At 39.1% G+C, this 25,000-nt stretch overlaps 2 protein-coding genes across 7 annotated transcripts in view; one reads left to right on the top strand and one right to left on the bottom strand.

Annotated features, from left to right (window-relative positions):
- LOC138004200 (uromodulin-like) overlaps positions 1-17,186 on the bottom strand; it is a 27,100-nt gene extending 9,914 nt beyond the window's left edge. The window contains exons 1-3 of one of the 4 annotated variants that reach the window (XM_068850650.1): positions 16,949-17,186; positions 3,421-4,375; positions 716-838 (exon numbers count right to left, since the gene is read on the bottom strand). In XM_068850650.1, coding sequence (XP_068706751.1) covers positions 716-838; positions 3,421-3,784 — 487 coding nt within the window. In that variant the 5' untranslated portion in view covers positions 3,785-4,375; positions 16,949-17,186. Of the gene's footprint in view, positions 1-715; positions 839-1,761; positions 3,155-3,420; positions 4,376-10,992; positions 13,435-16,948 lie in introns of those variants that run through there. The other 3 variants (XM_068850653.1, XM_068850652.1, XR_011123770.1) reach the window with 3 other exon arrangements.
- Positions 17,187-18,155: 969 nt separating this feature from the next.
- LOC138004197 (uromodulin-like) overlaps positions 18,156-25,000 on the top strand; it is a 33,295-nt gene continuing 26,450 nt past the window's right edge. Inside the window, exons 1-4 of one of the 3 annotated variants that reach the window (XM_068850648.1) lie at positions 18,156-18,373; positions 19,742-20,004; positions 21,204-21,321; positions 22,206-22,328. In XM_068850648.1, coding sequence (XP_068706749.1) covers positions 18,295-18,373; positions 19,742-20,004; positions 21,204-21,321; positions 22,206-22,328 — 583 coding nt within the window. In that variant the 5' untranslated portion in view covers positions 18,156-18,294. The remainder of the gene's footprint in view (positions 18,374-19,741; positions 20,005-21,203; positions 21,322-22,205; positions 22,329-25,000) is intronic. The other 2 variants (XM_068850645.1, XM_068850646.1) reach the window with 2 other exon arrangements.

The following is a 25,000-nucleotide window of genomic DNA, read 5'->3' on the forward strand; positions in this document are numbered from 1 at the left end:
GAATCTAGATCAGATCTAGATCATTAATTCGAATTCTTATCATTTATTTCGATACTGGGGTGGTTTTAAATCAAGTCTCGAGAAACCAAAGCAATTACGGGAGACGAAAAGACAACCAAATGAACTAATCACCAATGGCAGAGGGATTTCAGTTGAATAAAGAAATATTATTGCGCGCTTGCGCAATCTTGACGCTTAGTGATTGGCATAAAAAAAAGTTGAACTACATTTTTTTTTTCTTCTTTTTTTTAAACTAGTGACAAGCAAAGCATATAATATCAGTTACAAATGATTCGTAACATTTTTACTTGTAAACAGCTGCGGGGTGAGTTCCCTGGAGACTAAGCCTCCCTCCTCCCCCCCCCCCCTCCCCCCCCCCCATCTCTGTTCACTTCCTTTTCTTTTTATGCATGCTCAATGAGACAAAAAGAAAAGCAAGAATCGCCCCTTAAATTGATTTCCCCGGAGCTCTGTATCTCTTGCCAACTGTCACAAGATCACCGATTCTTGGAACGAGATTGTATTTCCTTGCTGGTCATTAAGAAGCCAGTAGGCATATGTTTATGAGACCCGAATTGTAAACAAAGAATTGGCTATTATGATTAGTTTATCACACTGTACGCGTTTGCTGTGTTTGGTCAGATTAATCTTAAAATTGGTGATCCAAACAAAGGCAAAACTGAAGCAATCACGCATTACAACAAACGACCTTTACCGTGGCAGCTCAAACCATTTCCAGTAAAACCAGTTTTAAAGGTGCAATGAAAAGATGCCAATGTATTTTGGCAGATGGCATTAGCATCACAGACTGGGACTGAAGCGTTGCATTCGTCTGCGTCTGAAAAAAAAATCCGAAAACAACGAATGTAGATACGATTCAAGAAGTTGTGTGAATTAGAAAGTTAAGCGCACTTCCCTCCTTCCTACCCAGCGGTATTGTATCTGTTTCCTCGAAATGAAAGAGACCATTTATGAAAACAAAAAGGAGGAAGGAGAAATACCTTTTCATCACCCTTATTATCATCATCGTCATCGTCATTGTCATTGCCATCTTTATCGTCGTCGTCGAGGTCGTCATCATGCTCATCACAATCATAAGGTTTTTCTACCCAGTATTTTTCTTCCCCTCGTCATTTCAACAATTCATGTTCATCTTTTATTGACTGATTTTGTTTTCATTATCCCAAAATACTAAAGGCATTTTTTAGTTCAGTTCAGTCGTGAGAGCACACTCGCCTCCCTTTCCCGAGTTCGTTCCACTCCATGGGCAGACTCGGCGTTTCTACTCTGCTCTGGGAAGCTTTTCTCCGGGAACTCCAGTCTTTCTTTTCTTCGTATCAAAGCCACTGACATGTTATGTTAATTTTCTATAATTTGATGTCATTGTTTGTAGTCTTTCCAAATAGTAGAACACTTGTGTTTGGTCCTATATGATTGATAGTTAAATGAAATAATAATTGTTGTTGTAATTTGTTTACCCAAGGAACACCTTAAGAGAGCTCAGGGGCTCGTTCAACATGTTCTCCGTGCATTCCGGATCGAACTGCAATTAGGCAGTGTTTGTTTTTCTGGAGAAAACATCTCAGAGCAAGGAGCGAACCAAAAACAAACTCAACCCATATATGAAGCCAGGACTGGGAATCGAACTCTGGCCACATTGGTGTTACTGCTCCTTGCATTACGTTAAAATATCCTGAAAACGGCATAGAAATAAAAAGTGCCTTTGTGCAAGGCGCCCCTTAGGTGTCTCAAGCAACCCACCTCCAGTCAGCATGTCACAAGGAACCAACACAACTTGGCCTGGTTTTACTGAATCAAGCCAGTACCTGCCACTGACCACGCCGTCTCCTTCACTCGCTTTGATCTCGGAGCAATATTCGGCAGGTATCTCTTGGATGGAGCCCAACAATGGTTCAAATTCAAGTAAGTTGCAAGTTGCAAATAAGTTGAGGCTGCAGTGGGAACTCTTTCATCAAATTAAATATATACAGTGTGTAGTTGCTTTTTATCGTGGAAGTTCAGTTTGATATCATCAATCTAGTTCAGGTACTCCACTTTAACAACCTGTAAGAAACACTAGAAATGTACGTATTTACCTACACGCCATAATGAAATATGTAGCACGAAGTGTCCCTTTCAGTACTTGCCACCTACTTCCAACGTTACAATAAAAGTAAGCGTTCTCTTTAAGGCCTGGAAAATTGCCGAAAAATGGAGGGGGCATCCGGTTGACTGTTTACAAAGCGAATAAAAGTTCGCTTTCCTAACTACTTCCAAATAGATTTCTTCGTTGGCTGGTCATGAGAATTTGGTGTTATATTATGTCTTCAAATTAAGATGACGATAATCTTTATTCTCAATACTTGTCTACATGACAGTGTATTGAAATTGAGAGGCGAATTTACATACCGATCAATCCTGGTATAGCCAAAGGATTAAGAATGGCATCATCAAGACCCAGTGCTCTATAGACCGCACCATACTGCCTTCGTATGATATAACTCTCCGTTTTACAGCTTTCGTTCATTACCTCTTTAAGTGGAGCGATATAAAGAACCCACGCATTATTCGCAAAGAGTGCGGAATATCGATGGTTTTCAAAGTGACGCTATCAAATTGTAAAATCAAAATTGCAAGCTGTTTTGAATTTTTATCTACAGGAGGCTATAGATGATCTTGAAATCACGACGTCTTTCGTTTCGAAAAGACAACATTTTGAATTTCCAAATTGTCACCTTGCGTGACACCATAATACAAAAGCTAGTTGGTTGAAAAAATATCTATCCCTTTGAATCTCAGCAGTTTGAGGGGTTCAACTACATTACGAGATGTGTTGATACACATGTATCTTACATCATGAACGAAAAGTAAGCGCTTTCATCGCAAAGTGAACTCCAGCTGTTCTTGTTGATTTCTCGCCGCCGTATTAGTGCATAACGGAGGTGCATTAACAAGGCGGCTCCATATAAAACTCTTTAAAGTTGCCTGGAACTCTTCCACAAATAACTCGAAAACGATATGTCGCACAGACCTGAGAATTAGAGAGGTGATTTATGAATTTGTCTCTCCTACAACATATCAAATTTTTCGCTTTTTTCATTGAACGATTTCGATTTTATTTTTTTGTTGCGTGACGGTGAAAACGATCTATAGTTCCTCGTTATGCCCTCTGTCAGTACAGAGGGCATGATTGGCAGAATTGGCAACCCCACTTGGCTCGGCTCATTTTACGACAATAGACCAATTTCGATATATTAAAATTCAGTCCAAAACAAAAGGCATCATCTTGAGGCTCTGGGGAATAAATATAAGGATTTGTATGAGTTTATTCCCCAGAGCCTCGAGATGATGCCTTTTGTTTCGGACTGAATTTTAATATATCGAAATTGGTCTATTAGTTAAGAACCAAGCTAACGATACCTCTTTCACTAGGTCTTGTCACGTATATCCGATCTGAGTGTTGAACATAATCATTTGGTCTCGCCTCCTTTGTGCGATTGTTTAACTCGCACAAATGTAGACTCATGAGGTAATTGATGCTTTGACATCGGATGTCGGCGTGACATAACTGTCCGCAGGTCAGCATGTTTGCAGCAGTGCGTTTCTCAAACACATGGCCTCTTAACATCATACCATATGTGGAGTGTACACTTTGGCACTGCTGAGCGTCTGCGCGACACACACTACACACCAGATACATCACTGCTGTGTTGTAAAAGTGCAGGATCTTAGTCATTTTTATAGTAGCAAGCGAGTAAGAAGACCACAGGACACTGGAAAACATGGTAGAGAAATAGGTATTAAATTAGATCCAACTTACTTTAAATCAATGATAAAATGGTATATGAAATGAATCATATATGAAATGCGGATATGAAATCAAGTGAAGCTATGATCTTCGCAGTTATGAACGCAATTTTTACAATTGCGTAGAGAAGCCTGAAAAATCCAGGACTTCAACGGAGTTTGAACCCGTGACCGCGCATATCCGCAGTTCATATATGATTCATTTCATATACCATTTTATCATTGATTCATTCCTCACGGGACCATTAGAACCCACAAATGACCAGCTCCCAACGTCAGTGGCTTCATAGCTCAGTTGGTTAAAGCGTCGCACCGGAATCGCGAGGTCACGGGTTCAAACCGCGTTGAAGTCCTGAAGTTTTCAACCTTAAAATTACAGAAAGAGAAAAAAAAGTATCTACTGAGCGATAAGATCGCCACGATATCGGGCCTAGTAACATTTTCCGAGACCGTTTTTGCTGCGTTTTATGATAACGGACACAGTAAAGTGAATTAATTTTCAACTTCCCTTAGTTCTTGTCCACTGTTCTGGGATGGACGTTGTCGGTTAGTTTCTTCTTATGTTTCCCTGAAAGAAAACAGGGTAGGTGTCAGAGAAGAACACATCTAACTGGTCCAAATTAACATTTTTTTTGCTAGGGTTTTCGACTCAGGAGAGGAGAACAACGCTGCATAAGAGATAATCAAGGTAAGGGGCTTTCATGTTTAAGTTATTATAAAGTTTCAGTCAGATTGCTTTTTGTGATCCAAAAAGCGTAGCTGACACTGACTTCATATTATCTGAAGAATGCATTCTATCCTAATCAATAAGCTCTATAAAGTTCCACTAGTTTTCCTAGCAGTGATTAAATATTTATCATGATTGAAACAAGGCTAAAAGTTATCATATATGCGTTGATGACGAGAATGTCGTTTGAAAATGTCAGCGTTAAAAGCCCGGCTGGCAACTAACTTATTGAAACAACATTCTTTCATCTTGAAGAATAACTGAACAATTTATCGACGTTGGAAATTGAGAAATACCGCATGAAGTCTTTTAACAGTCAAAACACCCTCATATTTTTGCTGTCATAAACAGATGTTTTGGCCCGTACCAGTTCCCATAATTTCTGTGCTTTTAAGCTCAGCTGCATTGCAATTAGTTGCATTCTAAAATTCAGAGTTAAAGGTGCCTTCCAGTTTATTACACAACGACGAACATAAACCTTTTTTTTTCGTCTTTGTTGTCGCTTTCTATTCGCCCTTCTTTTTACACCTGTTTTAATCCCTTCTTTATTCCTCTCAATTAGTTCATAGTCCATGGGTATGCTTGTTTTGAAAGGGACAAATCATTAAGGTCTCCTATTTACACAATAACAACTGACATACAAAAAAAGTTACCACATCACAATAAACTTGTCGCCCGAAACATTGATTTCATTGGACTTCCTCCCTAAGCAACACATTTTTAAAGTCAGTCTCATCTGTTTAACTGCGTAACGGGCCTAGCAAATAATTTTCCAAGTCCCTTACAAACTATGCCAAATTTCCACACGTCAAAGTCTTCAAATCCTAGCAGCATAGACGGACTTTGGCATCTGAACCTGGTTTCATGGCGAAGCTTGCATGAGTCCGCCATGTAGCTCAGTGCATGGTCGGGCATTCGAACTCAGATATTATCCACACTTTTCACGAATTTCTCCACACTCAGATTGTTCCCCGAGTATCCCCGTCTTACCATTTGAAAAAAAATTTCGCTTGATTCCATAATCGAGGTAGACATTTAACAGCTCCTTCATTTCAAAGCATAAAAGGATCTATAAGAAGTGATAACAGTGACGGCCACAGTAATGTCGCTTGAAAATATCAAGTCAGTCAAGTCATGATGATTTTGAAATTAAATAAAAAGAAGGAAAAAATATCTATAGAGCGAGAATGAATATTGCCACGATATCATTTGATTTTGCATTGGTCCCAAGTAAGTTGCTTTACGTCGTTTTTGCTGCACTTAGGATAGGAGTTAGAGGCTGCAATTACTTTGCAATTTTCCTTGGTCACCTGTTGGTTCTCGTCCAGTGTTCTGGCATGGATGTTATCAGTTTCCCTAAGAGAAACCAGTGTAGGTTCAGACATGAACACACGCAAAAATACGACGAGGGAAGCAAGGCTCAAACTGAAGGATCCTATGATTTGATGACAAGAAATGTAATAGCCTCTCAATTAACTGAAACTACATTCTTTCAATCCATCAACATGGCATTCGCCTCATGTTCGCCACAAGCCGTTAATTTTCTCGCTTTGGGGATGGTTCACTGAACCAGCAGGGCTTGGAGAACGTCCGCAGGTTGCAGGGCTATTGACTTTGTTTAGCAAACGAAAGGTACTATAGAGTTCTTTTTTTTTTTTTTTTAGCGGAGCTGCGCCCGCGCGGAGCACCATTTTGGTTTTATAGCCATGACGTCATCGACAATTCGTACATACGTACGTAAGTCCGTACTTCCACCCATCCATGTATTCTAATTTGACCAGTATCATGCTACAATAGTTTACAGCATTACATCTTTCACATTGGACATCCATGTTTTGATCAATAGACAACTGTCAAACCAAGATATCGGCTGATCAGTTTCACTCGACCATATCGCGGGCTCAAGCTAAGAGCTCACCGAGGTCAGCTGTTTTTTTTTTTTTTTTAGTTGACCTCTGACCAGGTACTGGTTTTCGATTGGATTGCAGACTCAACCCAGGTTAACTCACCTAAACATAAGCGAGGCTTCATTTTTCGCGCGCTTTCTGTGGCTCGACGCGGCTACGCGGCGATACTACGTCAACTATAGTTCTTACACAGTCAACGCTTTTCGTGTTCAGGTGGAAAACGGTTTGGAAAATGTCTTCTTTTTGCATTTTTCGCTGGTTTCAATTCAGTTTGACATATCATGATAGCTGTGGTCCAAACTGGCGGCTACGCAGTTATTCAAGTCAAGCATCGGACGGATATTAACTTAAAGCTGAGTGTTTATTTTTTTAATTTGCTTAGAGCTGCTTTTTTTTCTGTATTGCGATTTTTGGCATATCTTTAGAAGTTCTGATAAGGTTACATGATGCCTGGAGGACCTATGACTAGAACAGAAACGAAAGGAGTGCGAAAGAGAATGATAACGACAAAACAGAATACCAGTAATAGCTCATATACTTGGTGGAAGAAGTTACTCCACAAATGCTTTCCTTGGGTACTAAAACGTTTATTAATTTTACGGATGCGCCATTTAAAGTGGATGCGTATTTTTAAATAGTGGATCGGTTTTCCTTTGTTCAGGAATGAAAATCGAATTTTTATTGCAAACTGGAATTAAGGACGGCGCCTACTATTGATATTGCGCATACGTTCTGTGCATCTCGAGATACTCGGGTTCCTATCGATGATGCTTACTAGTACAGGGATGTTTTAGCGCGGTTTAAAACTATCCGGAGAAAGTAGATCTAAGTAAGTACTCTTAGTATCCAAAAAGAAAATTGGGGGTAACCAACATTTTTAAGATTCAATTATATTTGAGAAAGAACGCCATACATTGCTTTGTATTTTAAAGCTTTTCCCAAATATTATTAATAAATTATCTTTGAAAAATGCGTGGTTACCCCCAATTTTCTTTTTGGATTTCAATACCACTTGCATTGTTAAGATCTACATTTCCTGCATAATCACACACCGAGGCAAAAATATCTTTAATTAGTAGGCACCGCCCTTAAATAAAAATGATCTGTACTATTTTGGACACAAAGATAAAGTTGAATTGTGTGTTTGTTTTGCCTTAAAATGCGAGTTAACAAGTGCCTTTTTAATCCGTTTGCCCAACTGTTTTTCGATGTGGTTTTATCAACGGAGTTGATAATGTGAATGGGCCACGGTACAGAGATTCTAAAAGCTGACGTTTCGAGCTTTAGCACTTCCAATCGTCAGAGCTCGAAACGTCAGCTTTTAGAATCTCTGTACGGTGAAAATTTCACATTATCAACTCCGTTGATAAAACCAAATTTCTGTATACTACTACCCCACCGACGCAGCACCACAGTTTGATGTGCTTCGACACTGACAAGAAAAGTTTGCCCTTATATTATAAACACGTAATCACAATGAGTTCTCGTAAAATTAGGGGGAAATTTCACTAGCTTGTGGTTTGAGATGTTTGTTTAAAGCACCTAAAGGTAATTTAGAGTTGGAGCGGATCTTGTTTGAAGTTGTTTTCTTGGTTGCATTGCCATATTTTGCCGATTCTTGTTTCAAGCCAAGATGGCGTGTTTCACTGAAATAAATCAAAATGTGAATGATCTCGTTTTCAGAGATAAAGTGGAATAAAGTACATCAGTAAAACTCTTTTTGAGACTTTTAACGGACAAAGTTTTTTTTCATGGTTTCTAATTTTAGCGTGATTCCTATTCGCTGGGTATTGACAGTTGACTCTGAATTGGCTTTTTTCCTTTTCCATTCACTCGCTGAAATTTGACGTGCGGTTCAACAAAACTTCGTTACCTAACTGGTGAATTCCAAAGTGAATTTCCCTCGAAAAACCGATATCGCATTCATTGCTTTGTGATTCATGCGATATCGATTTTTAGCATAAAATTTACCATGGAATTCACTAGTTAGGCAATGAATTTTTCTACACAAGAAAGCAAAGAAAATGATTTAATTATTAAAGCAGCAACCGGAAACATCATAACGCGGACAATTCGAAACCTTTTATTTTCACTAATAACCCTACAGGCAATAAGATTAAATAACCAGAGAGCTCTACTTTTAGGCTTGGCTTAATCTATATATTATATTCATGAATAGCACCTTCTGAACTGGGATTGCATTCAGTCATACTCTTAATCCCCCACCGTCACACCAGCAAGTCATCTTTTGTTGTTACAAATAGGTTTAACAGAATGGTAACAACAACATCTCAGAAGAAGATTAAATGGGAGCATGGATTTCTAATTTCATTGTGCTGTAAATTTGAAGTCAACAAACAGCCGGTTAAGCAACTTCCAGGAAAAGTAAACCAATATTAACCGCCGGTGTTTGACAAAACAGCCTTACAAATATAATTTAACTTTGGTGTGAATTGGATATATTAAAGTCGACATGTGACCGGAAACTATCAAAAAAAAAAAAATCTTGCTATAAGGTACAATATTTTTGAAATATTAAGTTCCAGAATGCTACTGCATGCTTATAAAATCATTTTCCCTTTGCACAATATCACTTATTGACTCAGGTTCTGAAGAAAACAGAGAACAAATCAATGGGCGTTCACTCCGATAAAATGCCTCCTTACTCTTCCTCTTCCTCGTTCTCTTCTTCCTTTCTGATCCTTTCTGTTATACTCTTCTTCCTCTTTGCTGCTCTCTTCCTGTTCGATGCTACTGTTTTCCTCCTCTTCCTCATCTTCCTCTTCTTGTTCCATTCACCTACGCTTTGGGTGCAATGTTCGTCGGGCAGAGGATACAGTACACCCTGTCCCTAACATTCGGCTCAAGATTGGTGAGCATCCTGCTCCTTGCCTCGTTAGTAAAGTAATTTGCTTGTAGGAGGTGAGCGATCAACCGAGCATCCCGTCTGAAGAAAAGCATTGCTACATCTAATGCAGGTCTCAGAGATTGTCAGGGAAGGGTGGGGGTGGGGAGAAGACAACTGGGAAGCTCTCTGGGTGGGGATTAGCAACGCAGATATGATAAACACGTCGTGTGTCTATGCTAAGACGTGAACATGTTCAAAAAGCTTCGTGTGCCGGAATTAAACAAATATTTAACGCATCATGGAATAAGGGAGCATCTGAAAAGCAGAAAGGGTGAAAAAATAAAGGTAACAGTGAGACATTGCTTGCAGCAGACCGCAGTGAGTGAACATGATCATGATGACAACAGGAGTGAAAGCAGTAAAGCAAATGAAAGTGACCATGATAGCGTAAATGATGAGTGTGATAGTGATGCTAGTGACTCTGAGGGAGAAGACGAATCAGAAGGAAGACGTAGATGAGCGACCAGTTGCAACACGTTCAGGACGAGCAATAAATAGACGAGCTGAAATTGACTTTTCTTTAATTTCTTTTGAGTTGAAATTAGATTGCCAAAAAAAAAAACAGCTTTATGTACATTTTGCAAACATTCCCTCTAGCGCAAGTACTTTTCAAGAATGCCTTATAATCATTATAATTGTAATGATGCGACGTCAGATGCAACAGTTAAAATGAAGTCAATATAGGAATATTATAATTCCACTGTATTATTTGATATGTTAAGCAATGTCTAATATACAAAGTAACACTTTGGGGAAAGGGGAGAGGGGGGTGGGCATGTGCAAGAAAAATAGGGTGGCTGAGGGAGGAGGAGACAATTTCCAAATGACTCTTCCCCAAATCCCACCAGCCCCACCCCCCCACCCCCCCCCCCCCCCATCCCATAAAAAAAAGGAACCGTGCCTTACTTTGCAGAGTTTCATCTCCGCCTGCCTCTGTAAGACAGAGGACATAGCAAGGAACTACAAATCGTTTTCACTGTCACGGAACAAAAAAAATAAAATCGAAATCGTTCAATGAAAAAAGCGAAAATTTTGATATGTTGTAGGAGAGACAAATTCCTAAATCACCTTTCCAATTCTCAGGTCTGTGCGATACAACGTTTTCGAGTTATTTTTGGAAGAGTTTCACGCAACTTTAAAAAGTTTTACATGGAGCCGCCTTGTTAATGCACCTCCGTTCTGCACCAATACGGCGGCAAGAAATCAACAAGAACAGCTGGAGTTCACTTTCCGATGAAGGTGCTTACTTTTTGTTTATGGGATAAAATACATGTGTATCAACACATCTCGTAATGTAGTTGAACCCCTCAAACTGCTGAGATTCAAAGGGATAGACATTTTTTCAACCAACTAGCTTTTGTATCATGCTGTCACGCAAGGTGACACTTCGGAAATTCAAAATGTTGTATTTTCGAAACGAAAGACGTCGTGATTTCAAGATCTCCTTTAGCCTCCTGTAGATAAAAATTCAAAACAGCTTGCAATTTTGATTTTACAATTTGATGGCGTCACTTTGAAAACCATCGATATTCCGCACTCTTTGCGAATGCTGGGTGGGTTCTTTATCGTTCCACTTAACGAGGTAATGAACGAAGGCTGTAAAACGGAGAATTATATCATACGAAGGCAGCATGGTGCGGTCTATAGAGCACTGGGTCTTGATGATGCCATTCTTAATCCTTTGACTATACAAGGATTGATCAGTATGCAAGAGTATGTAAATTCGCCTCTCAATTTCAATATACTGTCAGGTAGACAAGTATTGAGAATAAAGATTATCGTCATTTTAATTTGAAGATATAATCCTAATATAACACCAAATTCTAATGACCAGCCAACGAAGAAATCTATTTGGAAGTAGTTAGGGAAGCAAACTTTTAGATCACGGGAGTCTAAGGGTACTTCGCTCTGGCCACTCGCTAGATTTGTGGTCGAAGTTCCTTCGCTTTGTAAACAGTCAACTGGATGCCCCCTCCATTTTTCAGCAATTTTCCAGGCCTTAAAGAGAACGCTGACTCTACCACTTACTTTTATTGTAACGTTGGAAATCGCTAGCAAGTACTGAAAGGGACACTTCGTGCTACATATTTCATTATGGCGTGTAGGTAAATACGTACATTTCTAGTTTTTCTTACAGGTTGTTAAAGTGGAGTACCTGAACTAGATTGATGATATCAAACTGCACTTCCACGATAAAAAGCAACTACACATTGTATATATTTAATTTGATGAAAGAGTTCCGAATGCAGCCCCAACTTATTTGAGGTTGCAACTTGCAACTTACTTGAATTTGAACCATTGTTTGCAACTTTACAGTTCCACTGGGATCCATCCAAGAGATACCTGCCGAATATTGCTCCGAGATCAAAGCGAGTGAAGGAAACAGCGTGGTCAGTGACAGGTACTGGCTTGATTCAGTTAAACCAGGCCAAGTTGTGTTGGTTTCTTGTGACATGCTGACTAGAAGTGGGTTGCTTGAGACACTTAAGAGGCGCCTTGCATAAAGGCACTTTTTATTTCTATGCCGTTTTCAGGATATTTTAACGTAATGTAATGTAATGCAAGGAGCAGTGACACCAATGTGACCAGAGTTCGATTCCCGGTCCTGGCGTCATATGTGGGTTGAGTTTGTTTTTGGTTCTCTCCTCGCTCTGAGATGCTTTTTGTTTTCATAAATGATCTCTTTCATTTCGAGGAAACAGATACAATACCGCTGGGTAGGAAGGAGGGAAGTCTGCTTAACTTTCTAATTCACACAACTTCTTGAATCGTATCTACATTCGTTGTTTTCCGATTTTTTTTCAGACGCAGACGAACGCAACGCTTCAATCCCAGTCTGTGATGCTAATGCCATCTGCATCTTTTTATTGCACCTGTAAAATTGGTTTTACTGGAAATGGTTTGAGCTGCCAAGGTAAAGGTCGTTTGTTGTAATGCGTGATTGCTTCAGTTTTGCCTTTGTTTGGATCACCAATTTTAAGATTAATCTGACCAAACACAACAAACGCGTACAGTGTGATAAACTAATCATAATAGACAATTCTTTGTTTACAATTCGGGTCTCATAAACATATGCCTACTGGCTTCTTAATGACCAGCAAGGAAATACAATCTCGTTCCCAGAATCCGTGATCTTGTGGCAGGTGGTGGGAGACACAGAGCTCCAGGGGAATCAATTTGAGGAACGATTCTGGCTGTTCTTTTTGTCTCATTGAGCATGCATAAAAAGTAACGGAAGTGAACAGAGATAGGGGGGTGGGGGGGCTTAGTTTCCATGCAACTCACCCCGCAGCTGTTTACAAGTAAAAATCTTACGAATCTTTTGTAACTGACAATTTCATCCACACGTTTGCTGGAATTATAGTAGTCTTCCTCCTTGTGACGTGGGTCCAGATGGCCCAGGAACAGAAACACAACGCTAACGAAACAAAAAAAAAATACACCCAAACCCCTTCCCACAATCGCACAACAAGCAACCATTAATTTTAAGAAAACGCATACGACTTTTAATTTAAGATAAGTTAACTACAAGTATAACAGTTACTAAAGCCACTTACTCTAAATTAATATCTTATCTTACTTAAATCTACCTAATGCCTTAAAAATATTTAAATTATAACACTAATAAACTAATTACTTTACTTTGTATATTTACAATACTAAACAGTTCAGTTGCTTTCGAGTTCTTTAAGTTCCTCTTCAAGTCAAGCCCACTAACAAACAAACAACAATCCGCTGTTCCTTGACAATTTCATCCACACGTTTGCATTAACGCTTCTCGTTGGTTTCCCTTTTTTTTTTAGCTCTTCGAATTCCTTTCGGTCGACACTTCTGCCCAAATTCTCAGCTCCGTTGCTACTGCTTCTTTCGCCTGCTGCGGCGGACAAATGGGTTTTGTCTGTGATTGACGCAGCTCCCACTAATGACTCTCAGCGGTGTTCTCTTCTCACTCTTCCTTCTCTCTTTCTGTGCCTTTTCCGTCAACCAACTGTTCGCCACCACACCCTTACAATACGTTACTTACAAAGGCGTAATGCGCTCGTGTATAAGAAAGATGGCATGTTAGGCGACAGGCGAATGGATCCCTAAAGGGAAATCAGAGTACAAGGAAGGAATTGAACGCAATGGTAAAACGGCAGGCGGCTGCTTGTTCACTTGTTTCTCTATTTTGAGAAAGTGCTCGTTATCCGCAGTTAACAAGCAGGGAATCAGCCAAGACAATAATGAGAACGATGACGATAGCGATGACGATAATGATAATGATAATGATAATGATAATGATAATGATAATGATAATGATAATGATAATGATAATGATGATAATTATTCCCCAGAACCTCGAGATGATGGGTTTTGTTTAGGACTGAATTTTAATATATCGAAAGTGGGCTCCAAGAGAAGCCCTGCTCTGTTGTAGCTACGCACAATTAGTCCAAAAAAAGAATTCAAGGGAACTTCAGGACTTCAACGGGGTTTGAACCCGTGACCTCGCGATTCCGGTGCGACGCTCTAACCAACTGAGCTATGAGGCCACTGATGTTGGGAGCTGGTCATTTGTGGGTTCTAATGGTCCCGTGAGGAATGAATCAATGATGAAATGGTATATGAAATGAATCAATGATGGTCGATCGAGAATAAAATATTTACGACATGAAAACAACATTAATTTTGAACCGTGAATATAGAATATAAAAAGTTACGATCAGCGACAAACATTTTGGGAGATTTTTGCTATGTTCAATTTTGTTATTCTACTTTTGGCTGCACAAATAAATCGCAAAATCGAAAGTGACATGGCCGGAATTCAGCTGGCGCCGTTATTAAGTTCCCGCGGCATGTTTACTTGCCAAACAGTGAAGCATCTGTGTCAAGTTACCGGGTTTTTGTAAGTTTCTTTTTCTGTCAAGTGTTATAAAGTTATAAAGTTTGACAATAAAATGAGCGAAGTCAAAACAACGATCATTAGCGCCCAACTCTTGAGGTTGACCATTTGTTTATGCAAATTCAAAATTTACTCTTCAAGACGCGTGCGACGTTATTTATCACCAGGTAAGTCCATCATTTTGGAAATAGCAGCTACTTTATCATTCATCGGCGTCACAATTTTTCACTGATTTTAGGGATCATTTTGTTGAAACTCAAGCACGCTTCCAACCGACCTGTTTATTTTCGTGAACCCTTCCTGCTTACAGAGCAATACTAAAAAAATTCTCCCATATCACATTTCAACCTTTCGCTCGAAAATTCAATACACAACATGATATTATAATTCACTAAGGCAGAAAATACCACAGAATCCTTTCCGGCGAAAAATTTATTGAAACAACAACATATTTGCTCTTAGAGGCGAAAACCTCTTCCTATTTCATTTCGTGCGTAAAGACAAGAAACTCAATCGTGTCAAATTACCATGTACTTCAGGTTCAAACCCTTTCCATAAGAACCTTTTCCTTGAATAAAGATGATGCACAAAATAGTCAAGCTTTCTTTCAAATAATTATTCACTGTCACATTTCCAATTATTTTTTTACCTGACTTTGTTAAACCCATAAGTTACCAGATAATTTTCGATTTGGTTTCAGTGTTGTACAAAACTATTGGAAATGCAGCTCACTTTAATTTCGGCTCGACGGGCGAAAGATTGTTGTCGAAGTCCATTACTCGTCACATATATACCGGAAATTTTTTCATTTGGTTTCAGTGTTCTACATAACAGCACACTCTTGGTAAAAAGTTAGAAATACAGCTCACTTTGATTTCGGCTCAACGGGCGATAGATTGTTGTCGACGTCCATTGCTCGTCGCTTTTACGATTCCAGGTATTTGTTTTCACCGCTTGCCTAGTTTATCCAACTGACTTTCCATTATTGAGCTCCATTAGGGTATATTTTGTTTAAAGATCCATTAAAACGCCATTCGCGTTACATGACTTTCGATGCCATTGCAGGTTAAGTTTATCATTCTACTGTGTCCACCAGAGAAATCTACGCATTTCCACTACCCTCTCTATCCTAAGAAAATACGAGCAGAAGGCTCTATGCACAAACACACCACTTAGCAGGGGAGTGACAAGCGAGATATTTTACCGACACGGAAAAAAAAAACACCGAAAAAATCCCACCCATTTTCCGACTGGGATTGCCATAGGGCAACCCAGTAAAAAGCAAGTGTAATCACGAAACCTTTTAACTGGTTGACATTTGCGCGCGCTGTTCAAAGCTTTGCTCATTATCTTGAAGAAGTGTGGAACGAAAACGAAAAACAGTTAGACTATTGCTTTTCTTCTTTGTTTTCGTATTGCGTCACATATCTATCAAATTTCTCACTTTTGCTTTGTAAAACCTTTTCTAAAGCCTGGTTTGAACAATAAAATTCACCTACGAGCCGCGGAGGCTCTCAAAGGTATGCCTTACTCGAATTTCACATTGAATTTTACCAGCTAGCCGCCGAGCCACTCAAAGATATATTTTACTCGTTCTTTAACATTGAAGTTCAGTAATGAGCCACCAAGCTGCTTAAATATATACCTTACTCGTTCTGTAATACCAAATTTCACCGACGAGCCACTCAAAAATATACCTTACTCGTCCTTTAACATAGAATTTCATCGACGAGTCACTCAAAAGATACTTTATTTGTTGTTTAAACATTGAATTTTAGCAAGGAGCCGCCGAGCAGCTTAAAGATGTACCAACGAGCCGACGAGCCACTCAGAGATATACCTAACTCCTTAGTAGTCAAAACGCGGGGCCGGATCTTTTTTTTTTTTCCATTTTGTCTTGTTTCAATTTTTGTCGCCATTTTCCTGTACTGTTATTTACGAATAACCGGCATCTGTCCTTCGTTTAAGGTGAAAATTAGTCAAAACAATGAAGGAACCGACGAAAGCTATGAAAGTTCTCAAGGGACATCTCATTTATTTATTTTTCTAAATCGGACTTTGTTATTTTGTGTTTTAAAATCGAGGTTGGTTTTTGCGAGCATCTGGCTTTCTCTTCTCGAAAATCGAAGTTTGTTTTTCAAAATTAATAGAACTTCAGAAATTGCTGAAATTGGAGTTTATGGAATATACACCAACTGCCTAGGACACTGAAGACTCTCTGAACTCCACACTTTAAAGTCGCATTGTAAAGTTTATTTCGTTGAAAGCAATTTCACGAAACGTTCTCATTTGCTTGTGTTGTTGTCTGACTTTCCTATAAACGGTTTGTGGTAAAGTCAGAGTCGCACGGGAACTTGTTAGCCGATTCTTTTCGGACGTCAAGGGTCGAATCCAATTTACGATAAAAAATAAAAATAAAAAAACATTGAGAACAATTTTGCGAAATTTTGCGGAAATTTTGCTAGGCCCCGGCCCCGGCAAAGCGTTTTGGCTACGTTTAGTGACAGCCGTTTTTGCATTCGGTCAATATCATATCTAAAACATCGAGTGCTTGAGAATTAGGGAGTCTGGTGTTCCAGTCTCTCTCTTTCCATGGCCAGTGGCAAGAGTTGTGCTTTATATTTCCAGAGTCAACACATCCGCCGTTTGGAAATCTTAAGATTGTTGTGAGATTTTAAAAAAATTCTTAATAGTTCTGTTAAACTCTCAAAAAGTACCTCATGCTCCATTGATTCTCTGACAATATGGTCAATTGTTATGTTTATCAGCGCGTTTCGACTACTTTCCACTGGTCTTCATCAGGCGGCGTAATGAGAATGAGGTTTACTGGTTAAACTACACTACACAGCATTACTGCTCCGTTGTGATCGATCGTTTATTTTTTTGGTCGCCTGAGAAAAACTGGCAGTATGCTTAATTAATCAAAACGTCGCCAGCTGATCCACTTAATAAGTTGTTTGGATCATGCAAATTTTCCAAGAAACGAGGGAAAGAGGAATAAATAAGAATCGACTCGATACCACACCTCCACATACGTTACCACATCGTGAGACAAACGAAAATCATTATTTTTGTACCTCGTCACGACGAATAAATGATTTTAATTCGGGCAGTAAAATACCAAATGTCCTCCAGCATGGGCCGTGACAGTAGATGACAAAGAAGAATAAAAGCTGGCGCCTTCCAGGTCAAAACACAGACAAGTATATTAAGATGGCTTGCATGGAAACAAATTGTCTATTGTTAATTATTAATAGAGTCAACTTGGTTTGAAAAAATTACTGAGCTCCTAGCAGTTTAAAAAGTGACTTGAAAATTTTCACAGCAACGACTTGCACCTTACTTATATACGAATGACTGCTGGTAAACTAAAAAATTATGTGAAATGTATAGATTCTGAAAAGGTAAAGCGCTCCGTCCCTCTGACTTGTTATTGTTTTTGGGATTATTTAGCATTGATAAAGATCTTCCTATTTTCCTTCACCCACTTGTAAGGGCTTAAATAAATTTCTTAAATAAGAGAAATAGCACTAACAGCTGTCGTTGTTTTGTGTCGGTAGAGACAACTTCATTTGCAAATAAAATGACTGAGTTACCGACATTTCAACATGAACTTGAGTCACTTTCGCCACATTCGCCAATACAACTTGCGCTCATTTTAATTCCGTTGATTAATGGATCTAAAAATAGTGTTATTATGCATTGGGATATCTGTAATTTTCCGAAGTGTCCCTTATGCCTTTTTCCCAATAAAATCAACTGTTCAAAGGTCTTGAAACGCACCGACTATATTAGCTTTTTAAAGGCGAGTTTGTTTTAGAAAATTTTAATAACCTTGCGAAGTCCCTGAACAAAAGGCATCATCTCGAGGCACTGGGATGACGCCTTTTGTTTAGGACTGAATTTTAATATATCGAAAGTGGGCTCCAAAACAAACTCTACTCTGTTGTGGCGACGGATATCATAATTAGTCCAATACAAGAATTTGACATCTGCATCTCTGAGTGTTAATAAGACTTCGACTTCGAGTCTTAATTTGCGACTGACCTGTGAGAAATGTGCCATGGGAAATCCTCCTATAGTGCAGTTTATTATCACCTCAGCTTTCGTTTCGCTCCATGTCACATCTGCCTGTCCGACTGGTAAGTTTTAACTTTGGTTGGTGTCGTTTCCTCTCTCTTCGTCCTTCTCTCTCAAAGTTTAGTTCTCTGTAAATAGGTTATGTGTTTTTGGAAAGCCTATTTTCTTAGGTTAAAAATAATGTAATGCTTTTTAAATACTCTCTGAGAAAAAAAAAAAAACGTTTATGAATTTCGCGCCCTTTACTGTTGTAGAGAAACTAGAGAAAAGAGTTAACTCTTTTCTCTAGTTTCTCTACCACAATAAAGGGTACGAAATTCTTAACTGGCCAACTCTCCACCTGTCGCGTATGAAGGCCAACAAATTGTTTTCACGGAGGGTTCGATTCAGAAATCATAAGATGCAAAATAAAAGTAGTCACCATCAATAAATATAAAACTTCATGGAAACTTCTCCAGTATCAAATATCGGCGCAGGTGGAGCCTCTTCAGTCTATTTTGCATACTTTGTTGCCAATGTTTTCTTAATTACAAAATCCAGTGAAAAATCAAGTTGCGCACACGGCAAGAGCGAGATTACTCCCCGATTATTCAACGTCCTGATGAATAGCTCACCTCCAGTTTCGATTGAGAATGGCGCATCAACCCCCTTCCTTCTCACAAAGCGACAAATAAGATCACATACCAAATCCTTTTGGACGGAGGGAATTTTCATGCTTAAAATTAACTCTTTTTGTGAATGTTTTTCAACAAAATAAATAACGGTGAAGATCTGGTGCAGCGAGTCAATTATTTTCTAATTCAAACGATTTTCTCCCTCACTGGATTCTCGCATTATCCGATACACAAGAAAATCGATTAAGGAATAGCTCTTTATTTGCAAGCAGAGAACTTTAATTCGTGGTGCCATTAACGTTTCTCGATAATGATTTCATTAAAATTACTCAATTCTGATTGAACAAGAGCGTACACAATACCAGCGTTAATTCCTCGCACTCTGTTGGATTAGTCGACAGCTACATAAAAATTGTTTCTAGTCCGAAATGAGTAACTTACGTATACTGCAACTAGTCAGCGTACGACTAACAGCGGCAAAATCAAATGACAGTAATTTTGCTATTTTCAATGAAAGCGACTTAAAGGCTTTAAATGATTGCTAGTACATATGAGAAAACTCAGTTGCATCTGGATGAGTTTTTCAGAGCTGAACGAAAGTACTTTACAGGCGAATGCACGTTTCCATAACTAACCGGGGCTCGAGATTTTCTCCTTCAGGTCGAGAAAATTGAGCTAAATGTATTCAAAACATCATCCTACCTACTGATTTGGACTTGTACTCAAGATCAAGGGAAAAGGGTTAGCCTAATTATCTCAGCATTCGGTTACAGTAGTTTATAATGATGATTCTAATACTTAATTTTGATTTTATAGATGATTGTCGGGAACTTGTCTTCCCATCGTTTTTTTTCTTCGCCCACAAACGGCTGGTGAAACATAACATTACGACTATCCAAGTCCACGATTTAGAAGAATGCAAGTGGCGATGCTATCAAGACTCTCATTGCGTTAGTGTTAATATTCATACCCACAAAAATGACAACGGACTTTACAGATGTGAGCTGAACAACGCCACTCATCTTAGACATGGTCTAGAGCTTAAGGACAAAGTGGATTACTTCTATCATGGAGCAGACGTAAGCCTGAAAATTGAATTGATCCTCTTGTTTGCTACTCCTAATCTCAGTTAGAATTTCCTTTTGTACTAGTCCTCGTCCTTCCACTCACAATTGAATGCTAACGTGTTCCTTTTCGCGTTTCAATTCTCAAAAACATGGTTTCCATACAATCGCCAGACCTAGGATCGATCGCCCTGATCGCACGAAACAGTGTATAGGCAAATTTATGGAAACAGTAGCGGAAAGAGACGACTGCAGGGATCGTGATCACCCGGATAGAACTCCGCTCTATCTAAGCGATCAAAACGATGGAGTGAAATTTGGACACAGCAAATCGCACGAATTTTCCGGATCGCCTATACACCGTTTCGTCCGATCGGGGCGATCCGGGCGATTATATGGAAACCAGCTGGGCTCAATTCTACGTTGTTTGTGTTGGCGTTAGCATTGTTCCGTTTGTGTTTGTCCTCGGTTTCTATGCTCTAGATTGCGTTATTGTACGTAATTGTGTACTCGTTCGTGTTCATGTTCCTGTTCATATTACAGTGGCTTTTGTAAGAACTAGAGAGAAAGACATTAGAACGTACAGAACGTAAATTCACAAACACTGAAAAATCATGCACATGCACACAGAGTACCAACGCGAACAATGTTAACATACAATGAGTGACTTTCACCGCGAAAGTAAACAGATCTGAATACTAGCAATGTGATGGGCAAATTAACACGGTTACTACCCCCAAAAAAGTATCCGTTTCTGACGATAGAAGGACACCTTGCCAGCTTTGTCCTATATTTTTAGAGATTACGATTTCATCAGTTACAATGACCGATAACGTAACAGCTGGAACCCACTACCTTGAGACTCCATACGTATTATACCTTTGAGTCAACCCAGTCCAATATCCCATATTTTTAGATTTTTTAGAACTGCTATGTGTTTCATTATTTCGAAATACCTTCGTGTTTCAGGTGTTTGCATTGTGACGTAATTAATGGACAACCATAAGTCCTCTTATGATTGGCTATTGTGAACACATCCGTAAAAATCCCCTGGGATGTGCTTCTAAAAATAAAAAGATACAAGACAGGGTTGACTTAGACGGCTAATATAGAGGATTGAGGATCCGGGTAATGGGTTTTAGATAACAGTAAGACCGCCACATATAAGAAAAAAATCATTAGTAAGCCAGCGTTATTTTTGTCTTTGTTTAAAGAGTGCCTGTGATAAGGTAGGTCGCTGTGACAACGGAGGTGTTTGTCAATCTGGGTATACAGACAAAGGATATCGCTGTGTTTGTCCTCCAGGATGGAAGTTTGCCTATTGTCAACAAGGTATCCCTTGATTCGTCTTTTCTATCCTCATATTGTCTAACTGTTGCTCTCACTGCTACTACTTCTGTTTCTAACTAAATAAGTGAGGTACATGATGGTAACTATAGGATGACATGGTTAAAAAACTCCGGCTTTGATATATTTGTAATCTTGTCCTCAAATCATGGCCTTTTATTTCTCTGACACGTTATGGCGTACCTCTATATGCACGTTTATCTACTCTAATCGTAGATATCGACGAATGCGTCTCACGAATGCGCAATTGCTGTAAAGATGCAGTGTGTAACAACACCAAAGGATCGTATACTTGCTCATGTCAACCAGGATACAGGGGCACCCAACGACCAATTTGTTGTAAAATGTATTATCATACCCCAGTTAATGAAAATAAATGTTATTAAGGCATTTTCAGGTGTTTTTTAGTGTTGCTGGGAAAACATTATCTGTTCCTTTTTCCCAGCAAGACACACAAGAAATTTCCCAGCCAGCTAGATAAAATTGGTCGGTTTCCCAGGTTTTTTTTAGTCGTCCTCAGTCTTCAGAGTTTCTACAGCCAGCTCGGGTTGAAATGCTAGAAAAAGTCGGTAATTCCCAGGGAAAACCTCTATCAATAACAAAATTTCCCAGCCAGCTCATCGAAACACCTGTATTTTTGCCAGCCAGCAAGATTCCTCTGGGGAACAGATAATGTGAGGAACAGATTCGTTGGGTGCCCCTGAGGATACTTTGGTGATGGATGCAATTGTACCGGTGAGAAAACGAAACATTTTATCGTGGATTAGTTTGTCTTCGATAATGGAATCTACGGTACTTTGCTAATTGAAAACTTAGTATATAGGCTGGTGTAGAAATATTGATGGTGTATTTACTGACTTTGTTCTCAGATATTGACGAGTGTTTGGTTGAAAATCACACCTGCAGCTCTGACGCTGAGTGCATCAACGCCAATGGTTCATATAATTGCTCTTGTAAGGCAGGGTATGTTGGAGACGGACGAAACTGCTCAGGTCAGATTTCTCTTGCATATATTACTTTAATTATTTAAGGTTACGACTAAACACTATTTCCATTGCAAAGCACGCTGACGTCAGTGGAGTGGAGTAATAATTAAGCCCTCCTGGAAGACGTAGAATGATACTTTAAAGCTAAGTTTGCATCCTAAGCTGTAAAAAGATTGGTTCATCTAGAAAATAGAATGTGATACGCACATAAAGTAGGACTCATAACGGTTATGGAAGCCATCTTGAGGGGTAGGCAAAGGTCGCTAGTAAATCCTCCTATAGTGCAGTTTATTATCACCTCAGCTTTCGTTTCGCTCCATGTCACATCTGCCTGTCCGACTGGTAAGTTTTAACTTTGGTTGGTGTCGTTTCCTCTCTCTTCGTCCTTCTCTCTCAAAGTTTAGTTCTCTGTAAATAGGTTATGTGTTTTTGGAAAGCCTATTTTCTTAGGTTAAAAATAATGTAATGCTTTTTAAATACTCTCTGAGAAAAAAAAAATGCGTTTATGAATTTCGCGCCCTTTACTGTTGTAGAGAAACTAGAGAAAAGAGTTAACTCTTTTCTCTAGTTTCTCTACCACAATAAAGGGTACGAAATTCTTAACTGGCCAACTCTCCACCTGTCGCGTATGAAGGCTAACAAATTGTTTTCACGGAGGGTTCGATTCAGAAATCATTAGATGCAAAATAAAAGTAGTCACCATCAATAAATATAAAATTTCATGGAAACTTCTCCAGTATCAAATATCGGCGCAGGTGGAGCCTCTTCAGTCTATTTTGCATACTTTGTTGCCAATGTTTTCTTAATTACAAAATCCAGTGAAAAATCAAGTTGCGCACACGTTAAGAGCGAGATTACTCCCCGATTATTCAACGTCCTGATGAATAGCTCACCTCCAGTTTCGATTGAGAATGGCGCATCAACCCCCTTCCTTCTCACAAAGCGACAAATAAGATCACATACCAAATCCTTTTGGACGGAGGGAATTTTCATGCTTAAAATTAACTCCTTTTGTGAATGTTTTTCAACAAAATAAATAACGGTGAAGATCTGGTGCAGCGAGTCAATTATTTTCTAAAGTAGTATAGGGGGAATGGATAGACCAAATTTTTCAAAATGGCGGCCAGTGGGAAATTCTACCCAAACCGGTTTTTTGATTAGGGTTTATAATGAGATACATACCACGTAGGTGTACGAGGGTATATTCAAGATGGCGGCAGGGAGTTTAAATGAACTGCACACGTCATATATTTGGTTTGAATTGTATTATATATTTTTTCTTTTATTTGGAGTGAAGTGTAGTCTGTTCTGGTGGTACGGTTCCGCCCAACCAGCCGGATAGTATCACGCTTATATAGGGAAAGAATAATGGAGTAGCTAAGAACCAACGAGACGGCACTGACGTCACAGTCAAAAAGTTGAAACAAGTTTAAGGGCTGACAACGAGAAGACATCGACGTCATCGCCAAACGAGTTGAAACAAGCTTAAGGGTTGGTTTGAAAAACCAAAGGGTCTCCTTAATAATGTAGACTAGAAAAATCCCGTCAAACCGGTTTGCTTTTCATCCTTATCGCACACCCAGAAATGAAAAAAAAAAAAAAAAAAAAAATGAACACGAGGCAATATTTCATATCAACACAATTTATTTTATTGAATAAACATAAGAAATTATTACAATCAAGTTTCAAAGCAAACGATGCTCCTGAATTTTACATAGAATCAGTCACTTTATCTATTCTTGCAAATTGTCTCATGAGCTTGGGTCTTTGCATCATATCCATCTTTGCTTTTTCTTTTGGTTCGTAAACTGGAGAGCCCCTTGCAGAATACGTATCCACAGAAATTTCATCAGCCCATTGAAAGTATGTACATGTCTCTTTCCTTCTACATGTAAAGTAGGGTCTGAATGGATTCTTTACTGATCGTGACACCCTTAACGTAGGCGTCTCCATATGCTTGCACAGTAGCCGCTTACCACCCTCAAATACTTTGTACTCAGGGATCACACGGTCACACACGCATTGTTGATAGCCATGGATACTCTCTTCAGGGCAGAAGAAGGGACACTCTTTCCAATTTAAGCAGCGAATATAAGGTATACCAGAGGCGGGCTTGATCACTTCAAGGTCTTGAAGACAGAGACCACATTTTGAGTAACTCATCTTGAAAGTCATGTGTGATAAGCACAGTCACAGTCACTTTATAAGATTTTTGAAAACCAGCTTAACACCGGTCAAACTCATTAACACCATTAATTAGTAATCAAGTCTAGCCAGTACCAACAGGTTTTGCAAAACTGGTCACGCTGCAGAAGAAGTTTCTCAATGTGTTTCTGTTCCTCATGTTGTGGCGTGTTATCGACCCAATCTTGTTCGTACGGCGCCATTGCATCCAACACGTCCAACAAATCGTGCCATAACCAATAGACATTCTCCCGATATTTATCCAAATCTGTTTTATTTACACATGATATCGCTTTTTGATTATCATGTACTAATAATGGTTCCTGCTTAAAAATGTTCTTATACACCAAGAAGGCAAAAGTGATCCAGTAGGCTTCTTTTATTCTTTCTTCTTCAAGCTGTCCACAACACGAGCTGATCTTATTTTCATTCATATTGGATGCCATGATCTTCACACAAAACTAACAACGGCAGCAACCCATATCCTTCTGTTA

This window comes from Montipora foliosa, chromosome 5 (assembly GCF_036669935.1).
Source record: "Montipora foliosa isolate CH-2021 chromosome 5, ASM3666993v2, whole genome shotgun sequence".
NCBI classification, from domain to species: Eukaryota; Metazoa; Cnidaria; class Anthozoa; order Scleractinia; family Acroporidae; genus Montipora; species Montipora foliosa.